The 26,435-nt window shown below is 38.2% G+C and overlaps 2 protein-coding genes across 2 annotated transcripts; both read right to left on the reverse strand.

Annotated features, from left to right (window-relative positions):
• Window positions 1–7,235: 7,235 nt before the first annotated feature.
• Window positions 7,236–8,180, reverse strand: LOC115525515 (olfactory receptor 5B3-like). Its single transcript, XM_030332739.1, has one exon. It carries the CDS (start codon window positions 8,178–8,180, stop codon window positions 7,236–7,238), a length of 945 nt encoding a protein of 314 aa, XP_030188599.1.
• A 12,698-nt stretch (window positions 8,181–20,878) lies between these two features.
• LOC115526418 (olfactory receptor 5B2-like) lies at window positions 20,879–21,832 on the reverse strand. Its single transcript, XM_030333818.1, has one exon. The coding sequence runs from the start codon at window positions 21,827–21,829 to the stop codon at window positions 20,879–20,881; it is 951 nt and encodes a 316-aa protein (XP_030189678.1). The 5' UTR covers window positions 21,830–21,832.
• Window positions 21,833–26,435: the final 4,603 nt, after the last annotated feature.

Consider the following 26,435-nt stretch of genomic DNA (forward strand, 5'->3'; position numbering starts at 1 on the left):
CATTTCAGTCAAGCCATCTGAGTCATTACCTTCCATTGTCTATCTCATCTCTCAGTTCCTGAGGGAAATTCAGCCAATAATATTGAAAGTTCCAACTTTGACGCTAAAAGAAATGACTCTTCACTCGAGATGCCCAAACAGATGGTGAAATTCTACAACCCCTGAGATTCAGAAAGGGAGCTATGATATTTGCACTGCTACTCTTCTAGCATGTTCTAAATAAAAGAGATCAGGAGGCACGGTCTCCCTTTATGACTCTATGACCTCAATCATTCATTCAAGATATCCGATTGCAATCAGTGGAAAGAATGGGAAGCTATAGCTAACAAGGGGTCTATGATCGAGCCATTTCACCTCTTTGGGCTTTGTTTTCCTCATTTGTGAAATTAACACGATGGGATCTCCTACAGCCCCCTTTTCATTCTAATTGGTTATGGTTGTGTGTTTTCTTGTTACTTACTTTTGCTCTGGGAACAAAGGAGGGTGCAAGGCAGGGAGTATGGAAAATCTTCGTGGCCACACTCTTGACCAGAAGTCCACATCCAGGAAAGCATCATGCTGGAGAAGCTCCTTCCCCACTTGTGGAGCACTGTGTTCTAGAACATCACTTGGGCTTGTGCTCCTACAAATACCAGGGCCAAGTCAATGACCTTTTCACCCCATAAATCACAGGGGGGACATTTAGTGTCATGAGAGTGGATATCTCAGGAGGCTCCAGATCCAGGGTTGGTCCTGAACCTAATAGGAGCCATCAGATAATGTCTGTGTGTATTTGAGCTGAGAGTGGTTTTGAAGACACGGGGGAATGAAAGCTTAAGGAGAGGAGCCCCCAGTCAGCAAATCAGCGGTGCCACAGCCACGCCAGGCAACAAAAATAAAAACCTCACTAAAATCTTGGCTTAAGTGACGTCAGGACTCTCACGCAAGCTTTCTCATAGCTACATCTTTGGTTTTTAAGTTTATTTATTTTTGAGAGAGAGGAAGTGTGAGTGGGGGAGGGGCAGAAAGAGAGGGGAGAGAGAGAATCCCAAGCAGGCTTTGCACCGTCTGAGCACAGCCTGACTCGGGGCTCGAACACACGGACTGTGAACTCATAACCTGATCTGAAGTCAGACACTTAACCAACTGAGCCACCCAGGCATACCAATAGCTACATTTTTCTGAAAGGCCTACAATCGTCCCTAGGAATTTTTTTTTAAACAAAATACCCATTTTTCTTACCAGCGCAGACCTGCTTTGGGGATATTTAGGGGGATTTCCCTCCCTATGTTTAGAACTAAGGATATGGATCCATTCTTTCCCCCACATAGTCATCTGTAACCACAAACACCAGGCGGAATTATCTCTCCTTTATCAATGCAGTCCAGTTTAGCTGCTGCCAAGTTTGAGCTGAGCAGTCATGGGGCTTGTCTTCAAGTTCTGGTTCGGTTGCAAGGTGACCTTGGCCAAGGTATTCAGTCTTTCAAAGCTTCAAAGTATCACCTATAAAAACAAGGATAATACTATACATCCCTCATAGGACAGTCCTAAAGATTAAATGAGATGTCTAGCACATATCAAGAGATCAATTTAGGGCTCCTGGGTGGCTCAGTCGGTTAAGCGTCCAACTTTTGGTTTCAGCTCAGGTCATGATCTCCTGGTTTGTGAGTTCGAGCCCCACCTTGGGCTCTGTGCTGACAGTGAGGAAACCTGCTTGGGATTCTATCTCTCTCCTTCTCTCTCTGCCCCTCCCCTGTTCTCTCTCTCTCTCAAAATAAGTAAACAAACTTAAAAAACATTAAAAAAAGAGATCGATCAATTTAAGTGTTACTATTTTATCATCAGTAAGCAATGATACATTCCATGGCACGAAATTAGCAATACACAAACATTACATCTGTTCCCCACACTTCCTTGCCCCTCCTGCAGCTAGGTGGAGCCACGAGCTAGTTCTACGTACCGGGCTGGAGAAGAAGTATGATGTGTGTCATTTCTGGGTTGAAGCATAGACAAGCCAGTGCACAAGTATGTAATGCCTCCCACCTACCATGGTGGCCGAGGAGGCAGCATGTTCCAGAGAAGGTAGCTACAGATGGCAAAGCCTCCATTGGTGTTTGAATGAACACATGCAGAGAGACTTCTTTTCTGGATAACCTGTGACGCACACGTAATAGCAGAAGTAAGAAATAAATCTTTGCTGTGTTAAATCGCTGGACTTGGGGGCCTATTTTCTACCATATGTCACATGGTCTATCCTGCCTAACATGACATATAATAAACTATTCGTGTTTTGTTGTCTACGTGTCTTTCTTTTTAATAGATCCTTGAATACTAGTCCCCTTATCATTTATTACCTCCTTTTTAAATGTTTATTCATTTATTTTGAGAGAGATAATGAACATGTGAGTTGGGGTGGGGCAGAGAGAGAGAGAGAGAGAGAGAGGGAGAGAATCTCAAGTAAACTTCATGCTTAGCACAGAGCCCGACATGGGGCTCGAACCCACGAACTGTGAGCTCATGACCTGAGCTGAAATCGAGTTGGACACTTAACTGACTGAGCCACCCAGGATATATTTTATTTATGCATTCATCTCCTGATGGACAGTTGCATTGTTTCCATTTTTTGGCTGTTGTGATTAATGTTGCAATGAACATTGGAATACAAGTATCTGAGTACCTGTTTTCAATTTTGGGGAATATATGCCTATGAATAGAATTTCTAAGTCATAGTATTTGTATGTTTTATATTTTGAGGACATATCAAATGGTTTTCCACAGTGACTGTTCCAACTTCTCCACATCCTCAACACTTATTGTTTTCTTTAAAAAATATATAGTCTTGGGGCACCTGGGTGGCTCAGTCGGTGAAACGTCTGACTTCAACTCAGATCATGATCTTGCGGTTCGCCAGTTCAAGCCCTGCATCGGGCTCTGCGCTGACAGCTCGGGCCTGGAGCCTGCTTCGGGTTCTGTGTCTCCCTCGCTCTCTGCCCCTCCCCCACTCACACTCTGTCTCTCTCAAAAATAAACATTAAAAAATTAAAAATATATGTATGGTCTTAAAAAACACAGCCTTTCTAGCGTGTGTAAGGTAGTATCTCACTGTGATTTTGATTTACATTTCTTTTTTAAAAATTTACATTTCTTGAATTAATGTATTTAAATATCAATCTTAATTAATGATTTTGAACATCTCTTCACGTGCTTATTGATTATTTGTGTATCTTTTTTGGAGAAATGTATATTAAAGTCTTTTATCTATTTTTAAATTGTGTTCTTTGTTTTTTCATTATTGAGTCGTATGAGCTCTTTATACATTCTAAATATCAAATCTTTATCTGACGTGTGATTTGCAAATATATTTCCCATCCTGTGGATTGTTTTCTCACTTTCTTGGTGTTTTTGATATTCAACGTTTTTTTTTATTTTGATGACGTTTTATTGCTTTATTTGTTCTTATTGCTTAAGCTTTTGATGTCATATTTAAAAACCTGTAGTTAAATCTAAAGTCGTGAAAATTTAACCCTATGTTTTCCTTTAAAAATGTATGGGTTAGCTTTTATATTAGGTCATTGATCCATTTTGAGTTCCCTTTTTGTATATAATGTGAAGTAAGGATACAACTTTTCTTTTTTATGTATGAAAATCAAGTTGTCGCATATCATTTGCTGAAAGGATGTTCTTTCCACCTTCAATGGGCTTGTCATCCCGGCAAAAATCAATTGGCTGCATATATATGGGTATATCTCTGAACTCTCAATTCTACTCCATTGATTGGTTAGTCTATCTTTTTTTAACTAATTTTTTTAAATTCAAGTGAGTGAACATACAGTGCAGTATTGGTTTCAGGAGTGGAACCCAGGGACCCATCACTTACATCAGTACCACGCTGTTTTCATCACTATAAATTTGTAGTAAGTTTTAAAATCAAGAAGTGTGATTTCTCTGACTTCGTTTTCCAAGGTTTCTTTGGCAATTTTGAGCCCTTTCCTATTCCACATGAATTTTAAGATTGGCAGTTTAGTGTTGGCCAAAAAAGGTTACTGGAATTTTGAAGGGAATTCTGTGTAATTTCTGGATCACTTTGGGTCGCAGTGATGTCGTAAACTAAAACTGAAGTTTCCTTCTCATGAACGTGGGATATCTTTCAACTTATTTGGGTCTTGTTTAATTTCGTTCTGCATTATTTGATAGTTACTTCAACTGCACGGACAGTGCACAAGCACCTGCAGCTGAGATCCTGGAGCCTCCCTTGCCATGGGAATGCCCACACACCTGACCCCAGATCTGTGTTCGTGCCTTCCTCACACACCAGCCGCAAGGCTGTTCTATGAGCACCCATACCTAAAACACCAGCACTACCTGTACCCAAAGGTCCATCAAGTGATGAGTGAATAAGCGAAGTGTGGTTTATGCTTGCAAAGGAGTGTTTCTAGGCAACAAAAAGGAATGAAGTACCAGTACTTGCTACAATATGAATAAACCTCAAAACCATCATGACAAGTGGAAGAGGTCGGTCAAAAATGATCCCATTATGATGTAATGGATGATGGGAATATACAGACTAGGCCAATCTACAGAGACAGAAAGTAAATTGGTGGTTTCCTAGGGCTGGTGGGAGGTTGTAGGACAATGGACCTTGACTGATGGTTGGGTATGTAGTTTCTTTGTGAGGTGACGGAAGTCTTCAACAATTAACCAGGGTGACGATTGGACAAGTTTGTAAAAGTACTAAACACCAGCGCATTGCATACTTTGGTACGTTTTGTGGTATGTAAGTTACATCTCAATAAAGAACTTTACGACAAGGAACCTACTACTGATACAGGCAAGGAAATGCGTGCATCTTAATTGTATTATGCTAAGTGAAAGAGGCCAGACTCAAGAGGTTGCATGTTGTATTTGAAAAGCAAAACTATATGGGGGAGTCAGCAGATCAGAGGTTATGAGAAGCTGGGGGATGAGAGGGGTTAACCATAAAGGAAGCAGGAGACAATTTCGGATGAATGGGACTGTTTTGTATACTGATCTGGGTGATGTACTGTATACATTTATCCAAACTCTCAGGAACGAGCATACTGAAATGTATGAACTTTATTTTATAGAACTTATGACAATGTAAGCCAAATGTATCTGTGTGCTCTTTTAACAACTCAAGCAAAGTCCCTAGACTCAGTTAAGTTTCTTCTGTAGATAGATTGGATGAGGACCTCTGGATGTCCCCAAAGGGGTCCTGTTCCTCTGAGAACTCCAGGTCTCTAAAAGTCTCTACCCAGTCATTAGCCTCTGAAATCCCAACATGGTCCCACATGATATCACTGTAGAGGGACTGGACTGTGTGCAGAGCCCCTTTGGTCATTAATTTGCAATTAGGTATAATCTAACTTAATATGTGCAATACTAGAATGTAGAAAATGAAAAATGCCAATGAAAAGAATCAAGTAAAGGCTATACGGGAGGAGAGGAAGATCATGTTCATGGGTTAGGAGACTTTAATATGCCAATTTCCTCATGCTGATTTACAGGTTCAACTTAATCTCAATCAAAATGTGAGGAAGAATTTTGGAAACATTAGTAAGCTGATTGAAAAATTTATAGAAAGAGGTAAATCTACTAGAATACTTAAAGTAGTATTTAAAAAGAATAAAGTTGAAATATACTCCTTACCTGATTTCATGACTTACTCTAAAGCTCTATTAATTGAGAAAGTATATATACTTTGTGTGATTTAGTAGGTAGAATTAATTTCATGTATTCTTTGCCATTTCATGAGATAATTTTAATTTAAAAGATGTTATATATTATCCATCTGGCAATATAGTTTTGAAAACATGACTTTTTCCAAAAGTGGGGAATATAAGTAGTGAGTGAGAAAATAGAAGAAAAACTAGTTATGTCTTATAAAATGTTCTAAAATTCTTTTCTAAAGAATTATATAATAGGTAATGAGCCATATTATCAAATATATCAACTGTTGGGCTCAGAGTTTAATTAATTGATTGAGTAATTTAACAAATGTTTACTGAGAAATTAGTGTGAAACAGGCTGTATGTTGAGGATGAAGTTGTTAGTAGTGAAGACAAAGGTACCTTTCTTAGACAGTGTACATTCTAGAAAGGTAAGTGAATAAAAAAGGCACAAATAAATAGAAATAGCTGAGTACTGATTAGAACTATGATGGATTAAGTAAGTTGGGAACAGTGTCCATAGGGGTGGGGTGACTATGGTACATTAAAATTTAAGGAAAGACCTGAGGGAAGTGAGGGAGCTTTCTGAGCACTGGCGACAGCATGTACAAAGGCCCTGAGGCAGGAATGAGTTTGGATTGTCCGGGGACAGTAGGGAGCTCAGTGTGAGGGAGGAGGACGGAGGAAGTAGGAAAGCAGCAGGACATGACGTAGCTCATAGGAAACTAAAGTATCCCTGTGTGAGAGACACGAGCCATTTCATAGTATTTCCAGAGAGAAAAATAGCTAACATTATCACTACTCAGTGCATGTATCTTACACAGTTGGGGTTCTTACAGAAAAATTGAGAAACTGCTCTATTATCATTCGATCCCCTTTTCTGGTACTCTGGTCTTCTTGCATTTGAAAGTTTCATGTCACCATACTTCTTCTACCAAACGACTTTCTGAAGACATAAAGATGAACTCCTTCAAGATTTTACAGATATATAGCTCTGAAAAAAAAATGTTCCAACAAAAAAGCACATACTTTTATTAAAAAATCCATGTCATGGTTTTCTTCATTTTGGACTCTTAGAATTGTTTTTTTAAACTAGAAAAAAAATTTTAAAATGCTGAACATTAATTTATACTCTGATCTACAGTTATTTTGACTTTCTTATTAAAAACTAGCCATACTCCAGCTACCTCTTTTAACAAATTTCCCCTCTTGAGTGTATGTGCACATAGAGGACCCTTGCATGCACTTCCCTTCATGGGTTTGAGCTGCGTTTTACACACACACTTGCATTGGTGTGTGGTGGAAAAAATGTGAACAGGTGAATAAATCACATATAATTAAGGTTCATGACAAGAGTGCTCTAAACACTTTAAGGTCTTCCTGGCTATTCTCATCCAGATATTACACAACTGGATTATCCTCTTTTTTTATCTTCTTTTTAAGTGAGAGACTTTTGAAGAGGAAAGTATCACAGCAGTAATTTAAGTGCAATGTGGGCTGTAAACTGCAAGTTAATTCAGGGAGAAGATCTGACAGGAAAGAAGGCAGGTCACTGTGGATTCTACAACCCTAGGAGGTGAAGCTTAGAGACAGGTTTGCCTTCTCAACAACCTTCTTGAAAGCATTCTTCACCTCTTTGTTCCTCAGGCTATACACCGCAGGATTTAGCATGGGAATGACCATAGTATAGAACACAGACACAATTTTGTCCGTGTCCATGGAATGGCTGGATGTTGGCTGGGAGTACATAAACATGACTGTCCCATAGAAGATGGAGACTGCAGTGAGGTGAGAAGCACAGGTGGATATAGCTTTCAGGTATCCCTCTATTGAGGGCATTTTTAAGATGGTGATAAATATGAACAGGTAGGAAATCAAAATAACCAAAAGACCAAAAAAGATGTGGAAGCTTGCTACCAAAACAAGAACCAGCTCACTGACATGTCTATCAGAACCAGAGAGAGAGACAACTGCAGGAATATCACAGAAAAAGTGATGGATCACATTGGACTTACAGAAGGAGAGGTGGAATGTGTTTCCAACATCCACAGAAGCATTCAGAAAACCAAAAACATAGGAGCCTATAGCCAAACGAGCACACACACCTGTCGTCATGGTGGTGGTGTAATGGAGGGGTTTGCACACCGCTGCATAGCGGTCATAGGCCATTGAGGCCAAGAGGTAACTCTCCACCGTGGCAAAGGCTGCAAAAAAGAAGATCTGAGCAGCACACGCATTGTAGGAGATGACCTTGTCTCTTATAAGTAATCCAGCCAGGACCTTGGGAGTGACAGCTGTAGAGTAACCAAAGTCCACCAGAGACAGGTTATTGAGGAAAAAGTACATGGGAGTGTGGAGACGGGAGTCCAAGAGAATCAGCGCCATCATCCCCAGGTTTCCAACCACATTGATGAGGTAGATGAGGGTGAACATGATAAAGAGGGGGGCCAGCAGTTCTGGGTCACTGGTTAGTCCCAGCAAGATGAATTCAGTCACTTCTGTGTTGTTCTTCATGGTGTTCTTTGGGAATCGCAAGATGCCCTGTAGTGATAAGAAATAAAGAAACAAAGTCATAAACAAATGAGAGATTGAAATGAAATTCATTCCATATTGTTTGTGTATACACACACATATGTACACAATATGTCATTATAGCAATAATTTTTACTCACAGGTTTCTCCAGATTTAAAGTATGGACTAGACAATAAAAGTTAAGGCACAAATTATCTGTAGAGTTTGACATTGTTAAAACTGAAAGATATCCATGAATTATTTTCCAACTTTTCAATTCTGTGAATTTGTAAACAGTGGTGTAGAAAATGTAATTTCTTGATTATGATGAATCATCTTGAATGAATCTATATATCAATTCAGTTTTTCTCAGCCTAGCAAATGCTTATATCTATGGTCCTTATGTGCCGGAAAAAGCTCTAGACACTTTGTATGAATATTCAGTTATTATTCTCAACAAATCTATGAGATTGATTACTTGTTACCCCCATTTAACGTGTGAAGCACAGAGCTTGAGTAATGTATATTTAAGTTTACAAAATTATTATCTCCAAAGCCAAACTTAGTGCTCGGGTGGAGTGATTCCCAAGTCCACTGGTCTCACCTGAATTTAAATCACATTGAATTTAACTTAATTCATGATCAGTCTTTCTCCCATGTCATAAACTCAGTGTTTGGGGTTTCACAGTGACGTAACCAAGAGATACGTCCATGGTGCATGTGGTATAATCACTGTAGCAGTAGGGGCTCGGACAGCCAGCAGAGGCAGTCTGGGGAGGGCATGGCATTGAGTATAAAGCCTGGGCTCTGGGACCAGGTTCATGTCAGTCTTAGCATTCACCACTGAGGAGTCTTTAGTCTGAAACTAACTCCCTGTTTTCTTCATCTACAAAATGAAAATATTAATGAGACTTCACTCAAGGTATTATTGTAAGACCACTGTAAGAATTAAATGAGGTAGTATATAATAATATAAAAATCAAAGTGAGCAAAATGAGTATTTAGTAGAACCTGATTAGTGTAAGGGATAGTATTCTTAGTAGGATGGGATGATAGCCTCTCTGTTGGCTTAAGAAAGGTCTGGGGTGACACGCAAGCTCAGCGTGGTTGAGTGGTCTGCTGGCATCCCTCTTCAATATGCATTGTATCACACACTCGGTTGGTTTCCTGGGCTCTTCTGTGCCTTCAGTGTTTCTCAGTCTGTCTGTCCTCTGCCTACATGAGTGGCTGTTTCAGCTACCGCATGGGAGCCATTCTTTTGCTTCATTTCTTTCTTAAGATCCATGTTTTAGTTTGTGTTGAAATTGTCCCCTTTCTTAAACTCATTCTTTCTCTCTTTATTTTTATCCCACAGTTGCATCGCAGGAATCACTGGGTAGAAGTTCCTAGTTTGTTGGTCTTTAGCCTGAAGACCTGTGTTTTGGCCAATTACATGTTTTAAAATTGTTTACTTGAATGTCATCTTGTGTAGGAATCGTATTTTTAATCTTTTCATTTGACTTGGATGCCTTTAGAAAGACATTTGTCCCTTGCTAATCATTGGTTCACTGCTGTCCTCCTTAATTCTTTCAACAGATAGTGAACAAGATAAAATTAACAGCTATTCAATCAGAGCACACCTATCCATCTATTTTTAAAATCTCTTTTAGGAGAGCAGCATGATAATGTTTCACAATGATCAGTAAACTCCCCACGGATGGAAGTCTTGATACATGTGTCTAGCCTCAAACCACTGCTTTAGACATGCCAATGAGAAAAAATGAAATATGGTCTTTTGTAGCAACGTGGATGGAACTGGAGACTGTTATGCTAAGTGAAATAAGTCATACAGAGAAAGACAGATACCATATGTTTTCACTCTTATGTGGATCCTGAGAAACTTAACAGAAGACCATGGGGGAGGGGAAGGGGAAAAAAAAGTTAGAGACGGAGGGAGCCAAACCATAAGAGATTCTTAAAAACTGAAAATATTCTGAGGGTTGATGGGGGGTGGGAGGGAGGGGAGGGTGGGTGATGGGTATTGAGTAGGGCACCTGTTGGGATGGGCACTGGGTGTTGTATGGAAACCAATTTGACAATAAATTTCATATTTAAAAAAAAAGAAATTTATTTCTGTGCTTAAATAATTCATAGTATGTGTAGATGCCCTATTGGTTTTGCTTGAATTACATTTCTCACTGAAAGTATATATAGGACATAGAAGCTTACCTTGCTGCTGGGAAAGAAGGAACAGTCAATCCTGAAGAGTTAGCTTGGAATCAGAAATTCAGCCATGGGTTGATGCACACATACTGTGAGAGATAGTCTTTATCAGGTACTAGTCAAATAGTTCCAACATGTTTAAGGTAAATAAAGATGAAGGGAAGAATGCAACATGGAGCCAGGAACCTATGTTGAAGTGCCGAATCCACGATGCAATCTTTGTGTACCTTCTTATCTCTAAAATGAAGCAGAAAATTACTTCTCCCACATGATTCGAGAAATTTGTCTGTGAAACAGGCTCTATGACATGCCTGTCCGAGGCGTTATCATTCTAAAGCCAATGAATATAATTTTCATCTTGAGGCGTGTTCCCTGGCCATCATTGGAAGTTCATGACAAATCCTCAGGTGAGGATTTGGCGATGGGAGGAAAGTGTATGTACTAATGACTACTAACATTCAGACAAATATATGATGGCCAAAGGGTTTCAGCACATGTCTGCTCCTTTTGAAATGAGATCACACTGAGACATACGGGGAGTTTTAAAAGCTATTTCATAGGGATTAGGAGGGAATTACAGAGACATAAGGTCTCTGGAGATGTCCCTCAGGAGGGCATCTGTAGCTCTTATCTCACTTTTCTAGGAAAGTATCAATTAGCTTTCCTATGGGGACTTGATTGGATATGTTGAGGGTGCACACGTTTTTATATTACTTGTTTTCTCTGTCTCCTTGCTTTCTAATTTTTAAAATTTTTTTTAATGTTTTATTTATTTTTGAGAGAGAGAGAGACAGAACATGAGCAGGGGAGGGGCAGAGAGAGAGGGAGATACAGAATCAGAAGCAGGCTCCAGGCTCTGAGCTGTCAGCACAGAGCCTGACGCGGGGCTCGAACACACAAACTGTGAGATCATGACCTGAGCCGAAGTTGAATGCTCAACTGACTGAGCCACCCAGGCGTCCCCCTGCTTTCTAATTAAAGTATAATCTACAAACAGTAAAATTTATAGTTTTCAGTATTGTAGTTATTGAACAACTGTTCAAACTGGCTCAAATTTATCCAGTCACACCACCACTAACACAAACACAATATAGAAGAGTTCCATCATCTGAACAAAATCTCTGAGCTTCTTTGCCATCAACCCTCTTCCTGCCCTAAGGTGACTACTAAACCATTTTCTGTCCATATTGCTTTGCTTTTGTAGGAAGGTCATTTAAAGAGAATCTTAGCACATGTAGCCTCTGATTCTGGCTTCTCCCAGTTAGCATGGTGCATTTGAGACCCATCCATATTAGCTATATTAATTTCCTAGAGCTGTCATAAAAAAATACCACAAACTGGATGTCCTATATAACAGAAACTTATTATCTCACATTTCTGGAGGCTAGAAATCTAAGATCAAGCTGCTAGCAATGTGGTTCTGTTGGTTCTCTCTGAAAGCTGTAAGGGAGTATCTGTTTCATACTTTTCTCTTAGCTTCTGGGTGGTTTGCTGGCCATCTTTCGCATCCCTTGTCTTTTGCTATCACATCCTGATGTCTGTGTTCATCTTCACATGGTGTTGTCCTTGTGTGTATGTCTCCCCAAGTTTTCCATTTTTATAAAGACACCAGTCATAATGACTTGGAAGCCCATTCTGTTCCAGTAGGACCTTATCTTAATTATTACATCTGTAGTGACCCTATTTTTGAGCAAGATCATCTTCTGAGATACTAGGGGTTAGGACTTCAACATATAAAATTTAGGAGACACAATTTGACCCATAATATATCAGTAGTAATTTTTTTTTTCATTGCTGGTTATATTCCATTATATGGACATTACAGGTTATTTATGTGTTTCCAAGTTGGGGGACACTTGTGTCCCATCTAGTATCTCAGAATTAGGAATAAAGTATATCTAAACATTTGCCTATTTTTTCATGAACTAGATTTTAATTTCATTTGGGTAATTATCTCTGCGTTAGATTGCTGGGTCAGATAGTAAGTATACATTTAATTAAGTAGAAACTACCTAACTGTCTCTTTGAGTGTTGACATGGAGAGAACCTACCCCTTCCCAGACAACCTGTGTTATGAACTTGTACTATCATATGTGGGAAACAAATCTGTAGTACACTGAATAATCACTGCCAAATATGAGATCTTGTCAACCAGAATGTGTTACGCTTTCCATATAGCAAAGACTTTGCAATTATGGTTAACTTAAGGGCATAAACTTGGTAGATTATCATGGGTTCATTTTCGGACCCTAAAGGCAATATCCAGTGTCTTTATGAGAGAAAGTCACAAAAAATGGAAGAGTAAGGATTCCAAGGGTCTGTAACTCCACAGAAATGCTAGCTAAACAAAACAAAAACAAAAAATAAGCCAAATTATCAGAAGAAACTTGGTTTCAGATATATGGAAAATACCAAAAGGTATAACAACCAAGTAAATGTCAAATCATGAAAATGACTCATCTATAGTGTTTATGGAAACAGGTAGGTGACAAGCAGGTAAGTGACCTCAAGCTACAACAGAGGCATGAGACACCACACGCAAAGCATATAGTCAATAATAATAGTTTAGAAAACTCATGAAACAAACAAATACAATCTACAACAAACAAAACAATAAAAGCAAAAACCTGAGTTGGAAGAATCTGAATTCCCAAGGTTAGCACACTATATATTCACAATATTCAGTTTTCAACAAAAATTGACATATGAAGAGAAACAAGAAAGTATATCCCATCCACAGGGGGAAAAAAAGAAATTAACAGAAACTTCCTGAAGAAGCATGACATTACACTTATTGGACACAGTAAAAATTGTACTGGACACAGATTTTTAAATCAACTGTCTTCAATATACTGAAGGAACTAAAGGAATCCAGGATAATTATGTCTCAGCTTTAGAGAATATCAATAATGATACAGAAATCATCATAAAAAAAACTACATATAAGTTCTGGAGCTGAAAATACAACTGAAATGAAAATTTTACTAGAGAGTTTGATCATTATTTGATTAGGAAGAAAAAAGAATTAGCAAATTTCAAAATATTTCAAATGAGTTAATCAGTGTGAGGAACAGAAAAAAAAAGAACAAAGACAAGCCGAACAGAGCTTAAGAGACCTGTGGATCACCATCAAGTGTACCAACATTTGCATAATGACAGTTCCAGAGGGAGAGAAGAAAGAAGAGACAGAAAGAGTATTTGAAGAAATAAAGGCTAGAATTTCCCCAAATTGGATTTTTAAAATGTATCTTTACATTGAAGTAGCCCATGAAACAGCAAGTAGGATATCACAACCGCATTCTGTGAGGTCAATATTACCTCAATAAGAAAGCCAGATAAAGACATTACAAGAAATGAAAGCTACAGGCCAATATTTCTTATGAATATAGATGCAACAATAACCAACAAAATGTCAGTAAACCAAATCCAGCTACCTAATAATAAAATTGTATAGCAGGACTTAATAGGATTTATCCTAGGAATACAAGGATGGTTCAATATGCAAAAAGCAACCAATGTCATAAGCCACTTAAACAGAATCAAGGAAAAGAATATGGTCATCTCGGGATGCCTGGGTGGCTCAGTCAGTTAAGCGTCTGACTTTGGCTTAGGTCATGGTCTCGCAGTTTGTGAGTTCGAGCCCCGGTCAAGCTCTGTGCTGTCAGTTCAGAGCCTGGAGCCTGCTTTGGATTCTGTGTCTCCCTCTCTCTCTGCCCCTCCCCTGTTCACGCTCTATCTCTGTCTTTCAAAATATGAATAAAGGTTAAAAAAAATATGATCATCTCATTGATTTATAAAAAGTCTTTGACAGGGGCTCCTGAGTGGCTCAGTGGGTTAAGCCTTTGAGTCTTGATTTCAGCTCAGGTCATGATCTCATGGGTTTGTGAGTTTGAGCCCCATGCTGGTTCCACACCGTCAGTGTGGAGCCTGCTTGGGATTCTGTCTCTCTTCACCTTTCCCACTTTCTCCCTCTTTCTCCCACTTTCTCCCTCTCTTTCAAAATAAATAAATAAACTTTAAAAAAAGCTTTTTACAAACTCTTACATACTTTTATTATAAAAAGAAAAATGCAGAAATCTAGACTAATGTGAAAATTCCTCAACTTGATGAAGGGCACTTATGAAGGAAACCACATTATTATTCAAAAATGGAAGGTAGAATTCTTTCCCCTAAGTTAAAGTGCAAAGTAAAGATATTGATTTCACCACTTCCATTCAAAATTGCACTGGTAGGTCTAACCAGAGCAATTAGGGCAAAAGAAAGAAAGAAAGAAAGAAAGAAAGAAAGAAAGAAAGAAGAAAGGAAGGAAGGAAGGAAGAAAGAAAGAAAAAAAGAAAGAAAAGGAATCCAAAATGAAAAAGAAAAATTAATATCTTTAAAATTTTTTTAAATGTTTATTTCTGAGAGAGAGAGAGAGAGAGAGAGAGAGAATGAGTGGGTGAAGGCAGAGAGAGAGGGAGACACAGAGTCCGAAGGAAGCTCCAGGCTCTGCGCTGTCAGCACAGAGCCTGATGCGGGGCTCGAACCCATGAACTGTGAGATCATGACCTGGAGCCCCCTCAAGCTGTGCACCTGCATAGTGCTGGCCCAATTCCTGTCACTGACCTCCACTGCTATAGATCACCTCAAATTTTCAAACAAAAGTAGCCTTCTCCAAGCATATGTTTATAAGCCTGTCTAAAATCACAAAGAAAGAATGTTTAAAGCAGCAAGAGAAAAAAATGATCTCATACAAGGGAATCCCCACAAGGCTATCAGGGTATTCTCAGCAGAGACCTGGCAGGCCAGGAGAGAGTGGGATAATATATTCAAAGTGTTGAAAGAAGAAATAGCTGACCAACAATACTTTACCCAACAAAGTTGTCCTTCAGAAATGAAGGTGAGATAAGGTCTTCCCCAAACAAACAAAGTCACAAGAACTGCCTTACAGGGAATACTGAAAGGAATCCATCAAGCTGGAATAAAAAGGTGTTAATTAGTAACATGAAAGCAGATAAAAAGAAATGATGCACTGGTAAAGGCAAGTGCATGGTCAGATTCAGAATATTCAAATACTGTAATGTGGTGATTGGTAAACTACTTAACTCTTTAAATTACTTTAAAAAATTTTTTTAAGTTTATTTATTTGGAGAGAGAGAGAGCACAAACATGGGAGGGGCAGGGAGAGAGGGAGGGAGGGAGAGAGAGAGAGAGAGAGACAAAGAGAATCCCAAGTACGCTCCTCACTGTCATGTCAGCACAGAGCCTGATATGGGGCTTAAACTCACTAACAGTGAGATCATGACCTGAGCAGAAACCAAGAGTCAAATGCTTAACCAATTGAGCCACTCAGGTGCCCCTTAACTTTTTAAATAAGAGTATGAAAATAGCTGTTGCTATGATAATTTCTTAATAGGCACACGATATAAGATGTAAAGAGAGATATCAAAAACATAAAATGGGAAGGGAGAATTAAAGAGTAGACTTTTTGTGTGCAATTGAAGTTAAATTGTAACCAGCTTAAAATAGAGTGTTGTACCTATAGAGTGTTCTAGTCAGCATCAGAGTAACCACAAAACAAAAACCTATAGTAGAAACAAATGAGAAAAAGAACAAAGGATCAAAATATATCACAACAGAAATATTATCAGTTCACAAAGGAAGACAGCAAGCGGAAGAAAGAAACAAAGGAATTACAAAACATTCAGCAAATAACAAGATGGCAATAGTAAGTCCTTACCTTTAAATATAAATGCATTAAATTCTCTAATCAAAAGATATAGTATGTCTGAATGAATAAAAAACCCTACAAGACCCAAGCATATTCTATCTACAAGAGACTCATATCAGTTTCAAAGACACACATAAGTTCAAAGAGAAGGGATGCAAAAAGATATTCCAGGCAAATGGAGACTAAAGAGAGCAGAGGTAACTATACTTATATCAGACAAAATAGGTTTTATGTCAAAAACAGTAATAAGAAACCAATAATCATTACATAATTATAAAAGCGTCAATTCATCCAGAGGATATAATGTTTGTACACACACACACACACACACACACATCCAACCTCAGAGCACCTAAATATATTAAGGAAATATAACAAATACTAACAAATCTGAGGAGAGTAATAAACAACAATACAATGATAGTAAAGAACTCCAGTATTCTACTTTCAACAATTGAATAAATATCAAGACAAAATCAATATGGAAATTTTGGATTTGAACTATATTTTAGATCAAATGGACCTAATGGGCATGTACAATGCACCACATCCCACAGGAAGAGAATATACCTTCTTCTCAAGTACATATTGAATATTCTCCAGGATAGATGCTATCTTAGGTCGCAAACAAGGTTTAGCAAGTCAAAAAGATTTAAATCAGATCAAAAATCTTTTCAACCACAGTGGCATGAAACTAGGTATCAATAACAGGAAGAAAACTGGAAAATTCACAAATGTAGAAATTAAACAACACAGTCCTGAAAATTTAATGGGTCAACGATGAAATAAAATGGGAAATCAAAAAATATCTTGAAAATGTGAAAATGGAAACACAATATACTAAAATGTATGGATCGCAGCAAAAGTTATTCTAAGAGGGAAGTTTATAGCAATGCATACTGATGTTTTAAAAATTTCAAATAAACAACATAACTTTATACCTCAAGGAAATAGAAAACCAAGAACAAACTAAGCCCAAAGTTAGCAGAATAAAGGAAATAACAGATCAGAGCAGAAACAATGAAATAGATAAAAGGAAAATAATAGAAAAAAATCTATGTAATTACAAGGTTGGTTTTTTGAAAAGATATATAAAAATACCAAACCTTTAGCTAGACTTACCAAGAAGAGAAAGAGTCAAGTTAATAAATTTGTAAATGACATTATAACTGATGTCATAGAAATACGAAGGCTAATAAAAGACTACTATGAACAACTATATGCCAACAAATTGGACAACCTAGATGTAATGGATACATTCCTAGAAACATATGAACTTCCAAGGCTAAATGATAAAAAAACAATTTTTAAATCAGAACAGATCATTAACAAGTAAGAGCCAGTAATCAAAACTTTGCTAAGAATGAAAATCTCAGGAACAGATGGCTTCATGGGTGATTTCTACTAAACATTTAAAGAAAAATTAACACCAGTATTTCTCAGCTTCGTCCCAAAAATTTAAGAGGAAGGAACACTCCCAAATTTCACAGGGCCAGCATTATCCTGCTGCCAAAGCCAGATATGCATTCTACAAAAAAAGAAAACTACAGGTCACTATCCCTGATGAATGTAGTGGCAAAAATTCTCAATAAAATACTAGTAAACCTAATTCAACAGCACATGAAAAGAATCATAAACCATGATCAAGTGGGATTTATCCCTAGGGTTCAAGGATGGTTCAACATATGCGAATTAATAAGTGCGATACATCACATAGGTGGACCAGACAAAAGTCAGTAATTGTAAGTACAAAGCAATACAATTAATAAGTGTCTCAATAGTTATATGGAAAGGATTGACAATATAGAGGAGGAAATTAAAAAAGGCAGGGAATGGAACGGAAAGGAAAGGAAACATTTCTTGAACATTTTGTTCTGTTTATGACATTGTGCTATGTTCTAGCTTAATCAGTATATAATTGTGTGAGGCAGGCATTATTTGCCCCAACGGAAGCTCAGAACATTTGATTAGCTTGTCCTATATTGACAAGCTTGTTGGGGAGGGCACCTGTTAGGATGAGCACTGGGTGTTGTATGGAAACCAATTTGACAATAAATTTCATATTAAAAGTAAATGAATGAATGAATGAATGAATAAATAAATAAATAAATAAGAAAAGCTTGTTAGAATGGGGTTCATGTTGAGCTATTTTCTAACACCTGTGCTAATTTTATGTGTGCTAGCCATTTTTGTTTTGATTTGGAGATTGAGTTGAGTGAGGGCTCACAAATAAATAATTGTGGCATTAAATTGTGTTAGAACAGTTTGACAGTTTTCCTCATTATATAGCCCCTCACTTCTGACTTACTTCAAACAGCATGTAGATCGACCTACAGGAAATGTTCTGTATTCGTTAGTGGGAATAATACCAGCTGCCATACAAGCAGATTCCAGTATTTCAGTGCCATGGTCATAGACGTTTTTGCTTACATACTGTTCAGTTCGTTGTTCTATGGGAAATCATCCTGTGGTTCAGTGACCCAGAGTCTCTCAGCTTAGTGGTTTTCCCATGTCTTGCAGTATGAATTCTATCAGCCGATGACAAAGACTGACAGTGAGCAGAAGATCACACGGAAAGTTTCAGGAGGCTAACTTGAAAGTAGCACGTGACTCACGCTCACGTTTCAGTCACGGGAACACAATCCCAGGAACTCAGTTTCTTGAGAGCTGGAAAATGGAGCCTACTAGCTACATGCTCAGGAATGAAAGAGAAATTGCTGGGAAAACAATTAATTGTATTTTCCATTATAATGTTTTCATTGGCAAATGTCCGTTTTACATTTCCTCCATCCAGAGGACACTTTATGCACCTGCACCAGGGAGACAACCTAAAATCCATAGACCCTAAAATCGCCAGAGAAGTTCCACATCCAGCCTAACGAATTGATTAAATTGCCTCTCCATCGAGTCTAGAAATGGCTCCTTATGGTCTGACAATTTCCAAAATAAAAAGAAAATTGACCTCATTCTATAGTCATACCTGGCAAATAATGTTAGATCAGGTTAAAAAAAAAACCCCTCCCATTCATAACAGAGAGTAATGGAAGACATACCAGACAGTTCACAAATCTTGCTGAATTGACATTACAAAGCCCTGGTGATGGGAAATATTTCTTTATGAGACTTGATTTTTTTTCTCTAGGCATAATTCGATTTTTCACTGTTTTCCTTGGTTCCTTGTTCCAACCACTTGAATGTTTTTTTTCTTACCCATTATTCTTTATTGCCACTTCTGAAACATATCAAACACAAAACTATGTCGCACACAACACTAACAAAAGCAGTTTATTCGTGAACTTGCATCAAAAAAAAACCCCATTTCCAGTAAATTTCATTTCAGCAGGAGTTCAAGGGTGTTAGTAAAGAGTAAATTCATTGAGCGAAATGAAGAAATACTGAGCCAGTGTATATTTGGCAGGTGCTTTGTTAAGATATGGCTTTTGGAAGTGGGGGAGATGTTCTAACTGATCTTCAGGTACATTTGTCACTGATTGGTTGCCTGCAAGTGGGCAAGTGAACAGTTAGGGAAATTTAAAAAGAGGAAGAATTATTCTCTGTTAGAGGTGGCGAGTTTTTGAGACTGCTAATTTTCTACAAGAGCTGAGATCATTATCAGGTTGATATTGGTGGTGTTCCCCCCTTGAAGTGAGTTTTTGTAACTCGCTTTCACCTATATAACTTGGAATTTCTGGAGTTGTTTTGATGCTCAGAAAAGTTATTTTTAAATAAGGCTCAAAGCTTTATTTTCAGTGAAATAACCATATTAAGCTATTGCTTAAAAGGACTTTCCATGCACTCGAGGGAAATAAATGAAATAAATAAATGTAAGAGCTGAATGTTGATAATGCCTATGAAAAATAGAGCAGGCTTAGGGAAAAAGTCCATGGAAAAGGAGTCACTATCTTGTAAAGTTCTCGTGGCAGGCGTCTACGGACTCCTTGAGTGGGTAACATTTAACTAGAACTCTGAAATAAGTGAAGAAATAGCCCACGGAGAAAATAGCTAATACCGAGACAAGGCAAGATTGGGGCTGTCCAGTATTTCCAGTACAAGGGTGAATGAGGTGGATGAGCGATTACTCCACTAAAGTACAAATTAATGAGTGGCATTAACCATTTCAAAGCATTCATTACCAAAAATCCCCAAGCACCATTATTATTTTTGAATGCATTTTTAATTTTAGTTCTGCATGTTTATTTTTGAGAGAGAGAGAGAGAGAGAGAGAGAGAGAGAGAGAGCATGCGGGGGAGGGGCAGAAACAGAGGGAGACAGAGGATCCGAAGTGGGCTCCGTGCTGACAGCAAGGCTGAAACTCACGAAATATGAGTTTATGACCTGAGCCGAAGTCGGATGCTTGGCCACCCAGATGCCCCTTTAATGTAATTTTTAAGACAAAATGTGAAGAGTTGGTACTCAAAAGATAAAGGTAAAAATAATGTAATTACATCTCCTTTTATTCTAACATGCTTATTTTCTTTGGCAAACTTCCACGTGAATATACTTTTTTCTTTCCAAATCACTCAGTAATGACTGAAGCTTTAATTTGTTGAGTTGCTATCATTATTTGCCTCTGGATGGAATGTGCCAACAAAAGCATATACTTCATCATGAAATAAACTTTATTAAAAACCATTACTTTTTTTTTTTGCATTTTAGAGGGTTGGACTTATTCCTCAACAAAAATAAATAATATTAGACCAATATTTTTTCTAATATCCCAAATGTCCTTAACATTTGAGTTGTGGCATGGAGTAAATCTAATAAGGATTTAATAGCTTTCTGTGGATTCTACTTCATTAAGACAAAACCTAGAGAAAAATTTGCCTTTTTAACAACCTTTTTGAATGCATTCTTGACCTCTTTGTTCCTCAGGCTATAGACCACAGGGTTCAGCATGGGGATGACCATGGTGTAGAACACGGATGCGATTTTGTCTGTGTCCATGGAATGGCTGGAACTTGGCTGTAAGTACATGATGATGACTGTCCCATAAAATATGGAAACTGTAATGAGGTGAGACACACAGGTGGATAAAGCCTTCTGGTATCCCTCACCTGAGTGTATCTTCAGAATGGTAGTAAATATGAACAGGTAGGAAATAAAGATTACAAAAAGTGCAAAAAAGACATTGAAGCTTGAGATAAAAACAAGAATCAGCTCACTTTTGTGTTTATCAGAGCACGTCAAAGTCATGACAGCTGGAATATCACAGAAAAAGTGATGAACCACATTGGACACACAGAAAGAGAGACTAAAGGTGTCTCCAATGTTTATAGAGGCATTTAAGACACCACAGGCATAGGAGCCTATGGCCAGACGAGCACACACACCTGTCGTCATGGTGGTGGTGTAATGGAGGGGTTTGTACACTGCTGCATAGCGGTCATAGGCCATTGAGGCCAAGAGGTAATTTTCCACAGTGGCAAAGACTGCAAAAAAGAACATCTGGGCAGCACATGCATTGTAGGAGATGACCTTGTCTCCCATTAGGAGCCCAGCCATGACCTTGGGAGTGACTGTTGAGGAGTAACAAAAGTCAACCAGAGACAGGTTACTGAGGAAGAAATACATAGGAGTGTGGAGACCAGAGTCCAGCAAGATCAGCACGATCATCCCCAGGTTTCCAATCAGAGTGACGAGGTAGATGAGCGTGAACATTATAAAGAGAGGAAACTGCAGTTCTGGGTTATCGGTTAGTCCCAGCAGGATGAAATCGGTCACGTCTGTACGATTCTTCATGGATGTGATTTGAGAATCACGAGATGCTCTGTGGCAAAGAATGATCAATAAAAAAAAGTTGCACGGAAATTGAAAAGCATGAGCGTTATTTTATTATGGCCATACTTTATTTGTGAATATTCTCCATTTCTAAGCATGGGAATGACAAATGCAATTTAGTGATAATTTATCCATAAAAGAATAGACTTTTGTAGAGGAAGGTTCATCACAGATCGTCTTCCCAACTTATTTTTGTATATGAGTAAATTGAGTCACAGGAAAGGGTAATGAGCTGTCTAAGGCCACATGCCAAGAAATGTTTGAACTCCCAAATCAGATCTTTTGGGTTCACTAATCATTTCCACTTCAATAGTGTTTATGTGTATTTATTCATTCCTCTCCATATCCCCATTAGATTGATCAGTTATTATGCTCATATATATCATAAGTAACTTGGCAACAAAGAGATTGAGTATTCAAGTTTACCTGGCTACTGACAGAGCCATTCTTTTTTTTTTTTTAACGTTTATTTTTTTTTGAGACAGAGCGTGAACAGGGGAGGGGCAGAGAGAGAGGGAGACACAGAATCTGAAACAGGCTCCAGGCTCTGAGCAGTCAGCACAGAGCCCGACGCGGGGCTCGAACTCACGGACCGTGAGATTATGACCTGAGCCGAAGTCGGACACTCAACCGACCAAGCCACCCAGGCGCCCCGACAGAGCCATTCTTTAGACACATTCAGAACAGCTTCCAAACTAAATGTCATCAGTGAATTTGAATTGATTTTAATCTCATTCAATTTACACTTAATCATGGTATCCATTCTTCCAAACTTAATGCTTGGGGTTGCACAACAGTGCAATCCACAAATATATGTACATATATGCAGTGAGATTAGTGCAACATTAGAGACACATACAGTCAACAAAGGCAAAAGAAGGTACAGAATTGGGTGTAAAATATTGGACTCTGGGCTAATGTGTACATGCATTCACACAGAAGAAACCCACTTACTACCTGGGAGATATTGGTCCTAAATGAAGTTTCCTGAGCCTCATTTTATCCATCAGTAAAACGAAGGTGATATTGGAACCTACCTCTGTGTTCCTGTGAGTGTTAGATGAAATAATCAGGACACACAGTTCACGCACTGTAGGTATTCAGCACCATCCCGATGTGTTCTATTCATAATCTTATAATTAGGATGGAACAAGGTGCCAGTGGGTTTTGACATCCGGCAGCTTTACTCTGATGTGAGTTTTCTGACACGCTATGCCTACTTAGATTTTTTTGTGTCTTCCAGTATTTCTCAGTCTGTCCTACATCCCCCGTGTTCGTGGCTTTGTCACGCATTCTGTGTGAAAACCCTCACACAGACCTCTTTTGTTTAATTTCTTCCTTTTGGTCCACATTTTAGTTTGGGTTGAAAGACTCCTATTTTATCCTAGACATGTTCTTACAGTCATTAGTGTCAGCATGTAGCTGGATCATATACACTGAGGGGTGAAAACCCATATATGTGAAGTTGACTCTAGTCTGTAGATTGTTTTTGAGCAAGCACAATGATTTAAATCCTTTTATTTATACTTGAAGTGTTGAAGGACATCCATTTTCTGGTAACTACTATTTTCCACCATCTTCTTTCTGGCCCCTCTACACACTGTGTGTCTGGAATTTAAGGAATTTGTGTTTGTGAACCCATCACTCAATAATAGTATCAAGTTATAATTTCTTGTTTAGCATTTGTCATGTTTTATGATGACTGGAATGCTCTTATTGGGCCCACATGGACAATCCAGTATAAAATTGTTATCTCAAAATCCTTAACTTTACTCATATATGCACAATACCTTTTACCATGTAAGAGAACATAAGCACAGATTCCAGGATTAGGATGTGGGCATACAGGGGAGCATTATTCTGACTGCCACAGTGGGGATGAAAAGAATACATAATAGGTAAATTATCTAGGGAGTTAGACACTGTTGAAGCTGAGACACCTTCACAGATCTCGTGGCCAACTTTCTGATTGTGTACAATTATCAACAGGAAGATGTATTAACTTATTCAGGGTCACATATCTGGAATAAATCCATTCCCAGATCATATTTCTGGGAATTAGTAACAACTTTAACCCAGTGTTTATGTGCCAGTGTATCTCACAGATAAACAGAAATCAGAAACGACAGACAAGTAGGCCAGCAGAGACACCAAAGACAGGAATATAGAGGATGGATCAAGAAGGGATAGATGGATGGATGGATGGATGAATGGGTGGATGGATATAGAAGAGGAATGGTATAAATTGTGTACACACACACACACACACACACAAACACACACCCTAATTTACAGTTAAGAAAATGAAGGATTTGGAAGTTATATGCCTTCTTAAAATTCTACATCTAGTCCGAGTTAAGATAAAAACCCATATATCACTGATTTTAATGCCTGTGGCTTGAATCATTGCATTGTTAGATTTTCTAGACGATCCAGTAATAAAAGGGCAGGTTGTAGGAAAATGACAGTAAAACTGGAGTAAGGATCTTGGTAGCTTTATGATGATCCTTCTGGAGTCTGAAGGAGTGTCATTTCGCCCTGTTTGGTTAGTTATCCCTTCAATAACAAGTCAACACATAATAAACAGGAGAAATTTACCACCTACCCAATCTTACCATCTATCATAGTTGCACTGTAAGCCTCGACAGAAGGTTTTCTTTTTTCTAATGCAAGTGCCTGATTTATGGTTTGATTGCCTAGGTAGCCACCCAGAGAGACACCCACTTCAAAGATGTCTATCTCAGAAAAAAAATGTTTATCTCACATGTTCTACCGACTGAGCCAATCAGGTGATGTCTATCTTGAATAAACACATTGCCAGCCACTAGATAAAGAGTTAGCTTCTCACCTCCCAGACTCCTTGGTTTTAGAGATCTTGGTGGATTTCAATAACTTACCATCCCAGGCCACTTGTTTTTCTCTTACAATGCTTTAAATTCCCTCTTTTATGCTTTAAATTCACTCAAGTGTGAACCCCAGATACCTTAGGTCTCCATCCTCCACACCAATAAAAGCAGAACCCAGACCTGCTCTCTCTCCCTATCCATGACCTTGCTGTGTGGCCCCAGGGATGTCATGTGGTTTCCAGGATCTGTGAATAATAAACTTTATCTCTTTCAAATCTCCTGATGGTTACAGGTGAGCAGGTCTTGCAGTCATAATGAGAACCTCAAGAGTCAGTTCAACCACAAGTCTGGTTGCCAACAGACTTGGACCAGCACAAAACAATAGATTTTCCCTATCTTCTTAAGGAAAGCAGCACGAAATTTCATAAATACTATCCTACTCTCTGAGGATTAAAATGTTGTGGTTTTTGTTTTTTTTTTTTTTTTTTGCATTTGAATCCTATACTTAAGTCAGGGTTTCAGAAAAAGTATGCAAACAACTAGATAGGAGCTCAAAAACTCTTAGAAGAGGTAGCTGCCTCGCTGCTTCTGCATCAATTACATTTTTCACTAAAAGCGTATATTAAACAGAGAAGCTTACCTTGCTCTTGAAAAAAAATAAAAGACAATCCTGAACTGAGTCTGAAATCAGAAATTCAGACCTAGAAGAATGTATAAACAATTTTGGAGCATATCTCAGGTATTGGTCCCAAAGTTCCAAGGTACATGGAGAGATGAAGAAAGGATCATAAACATGGAGTTAGGAAGCCCAGGCTCAAGTCTTGCATCTACCGTGGATTTTTCTGTGTATTTAGAAGAGTCATTTACCTTAAACAGAGCTCAGTTTCCTTATTTGTGGTATAGACATAATAAAATTACTTGTCCCCCGATTTCACAGAATTTTGTCTATGAATGAGGGTGCGTCTTTAAGGACCTTAGTAAGGGTTATCCTTTCAACCTAAAATAATATAATTATTATCTTAGGGTGTTTCCCCTGGCTGTGGTTGCAGGGTCACTGCCAACACTCAGTTTGGGAAAACACTGGTGTGTGTACTAAAAAGCATTAACATTCATTTAGATAAATGGTGACCAAAAGAGTCTACACGGAGTCTGGTCCCTTTACAATATTGTCATGTGGAGTCATGATATGATTTCAGGCCCTAATGAATGCGAACCAGGAGAAAATTTGTAGGTGTGAAATTCGTAGGGGACAGGCCCGTATGAGGGCAATCACTTCTATCTAGGGAAGAAGCAATTAGATTGTATACAGGGATATAATTTCTTCTGTTGAGTAGCACATAGATGCATTTGTGGTAATTTCCTTTCCTTCCCCAAATTTTATTAAGCTGTTACTCCGTCCATAACTAGTGGGTTTAATACATTCACATTTTTATATTATTGATATTTATATTAGATTGTAAAAACTTACTTTGTTTCTTGTATGCCATCTATTTGATTTTATTTTTTTCCTTTCCATTCTTTTACTTGTTGTAATTAAATTGTAGACTGTTGGATTTTTAGAGATTGATAAATGAAATCCTGTTTTCCTTCTTGGGTTTACAACAAAGCAAAAATATTACACATAGGCCAAAAATATGGAGAGTACATTCAGCTTTAATACTACTAAGGCCATTCAAAAATTTGATTCTGGTATGTAGACAGATGGGTTTCTTTTCCATCCT

Source organism: Lynx canadensis, chromosome D1 (assembly GCF_007474595.2).
Source record: "Lynx canadensis isolate LIC74 chromosome D1, mLynCan4.pri.v2, whole genome shotgun sequence".
In the NCBI taxonomy this organism is placed as follows: domain Eukaryota; kingdom Metazoa; phylum Chordata; class Mammalia; order Carnivora; family Felidae; genus Lynx; species Lynx canadensis.

Coding starts and splice junctions, on each gene's coding strand:
- LOC115525515 (XM_030332739.1), bottom strand. CDS start 8,180: ATGAAGAACAACACAGAAGTGACTGAATTCATCTTGCTGGGACTAACC.
- LOC115526418 (XM_030333818.1), bottom strand. CDS start 21,829: ATGAAGAATCGTACAGACGTGACCGATTTCATCCTGCTGGGACTAACC.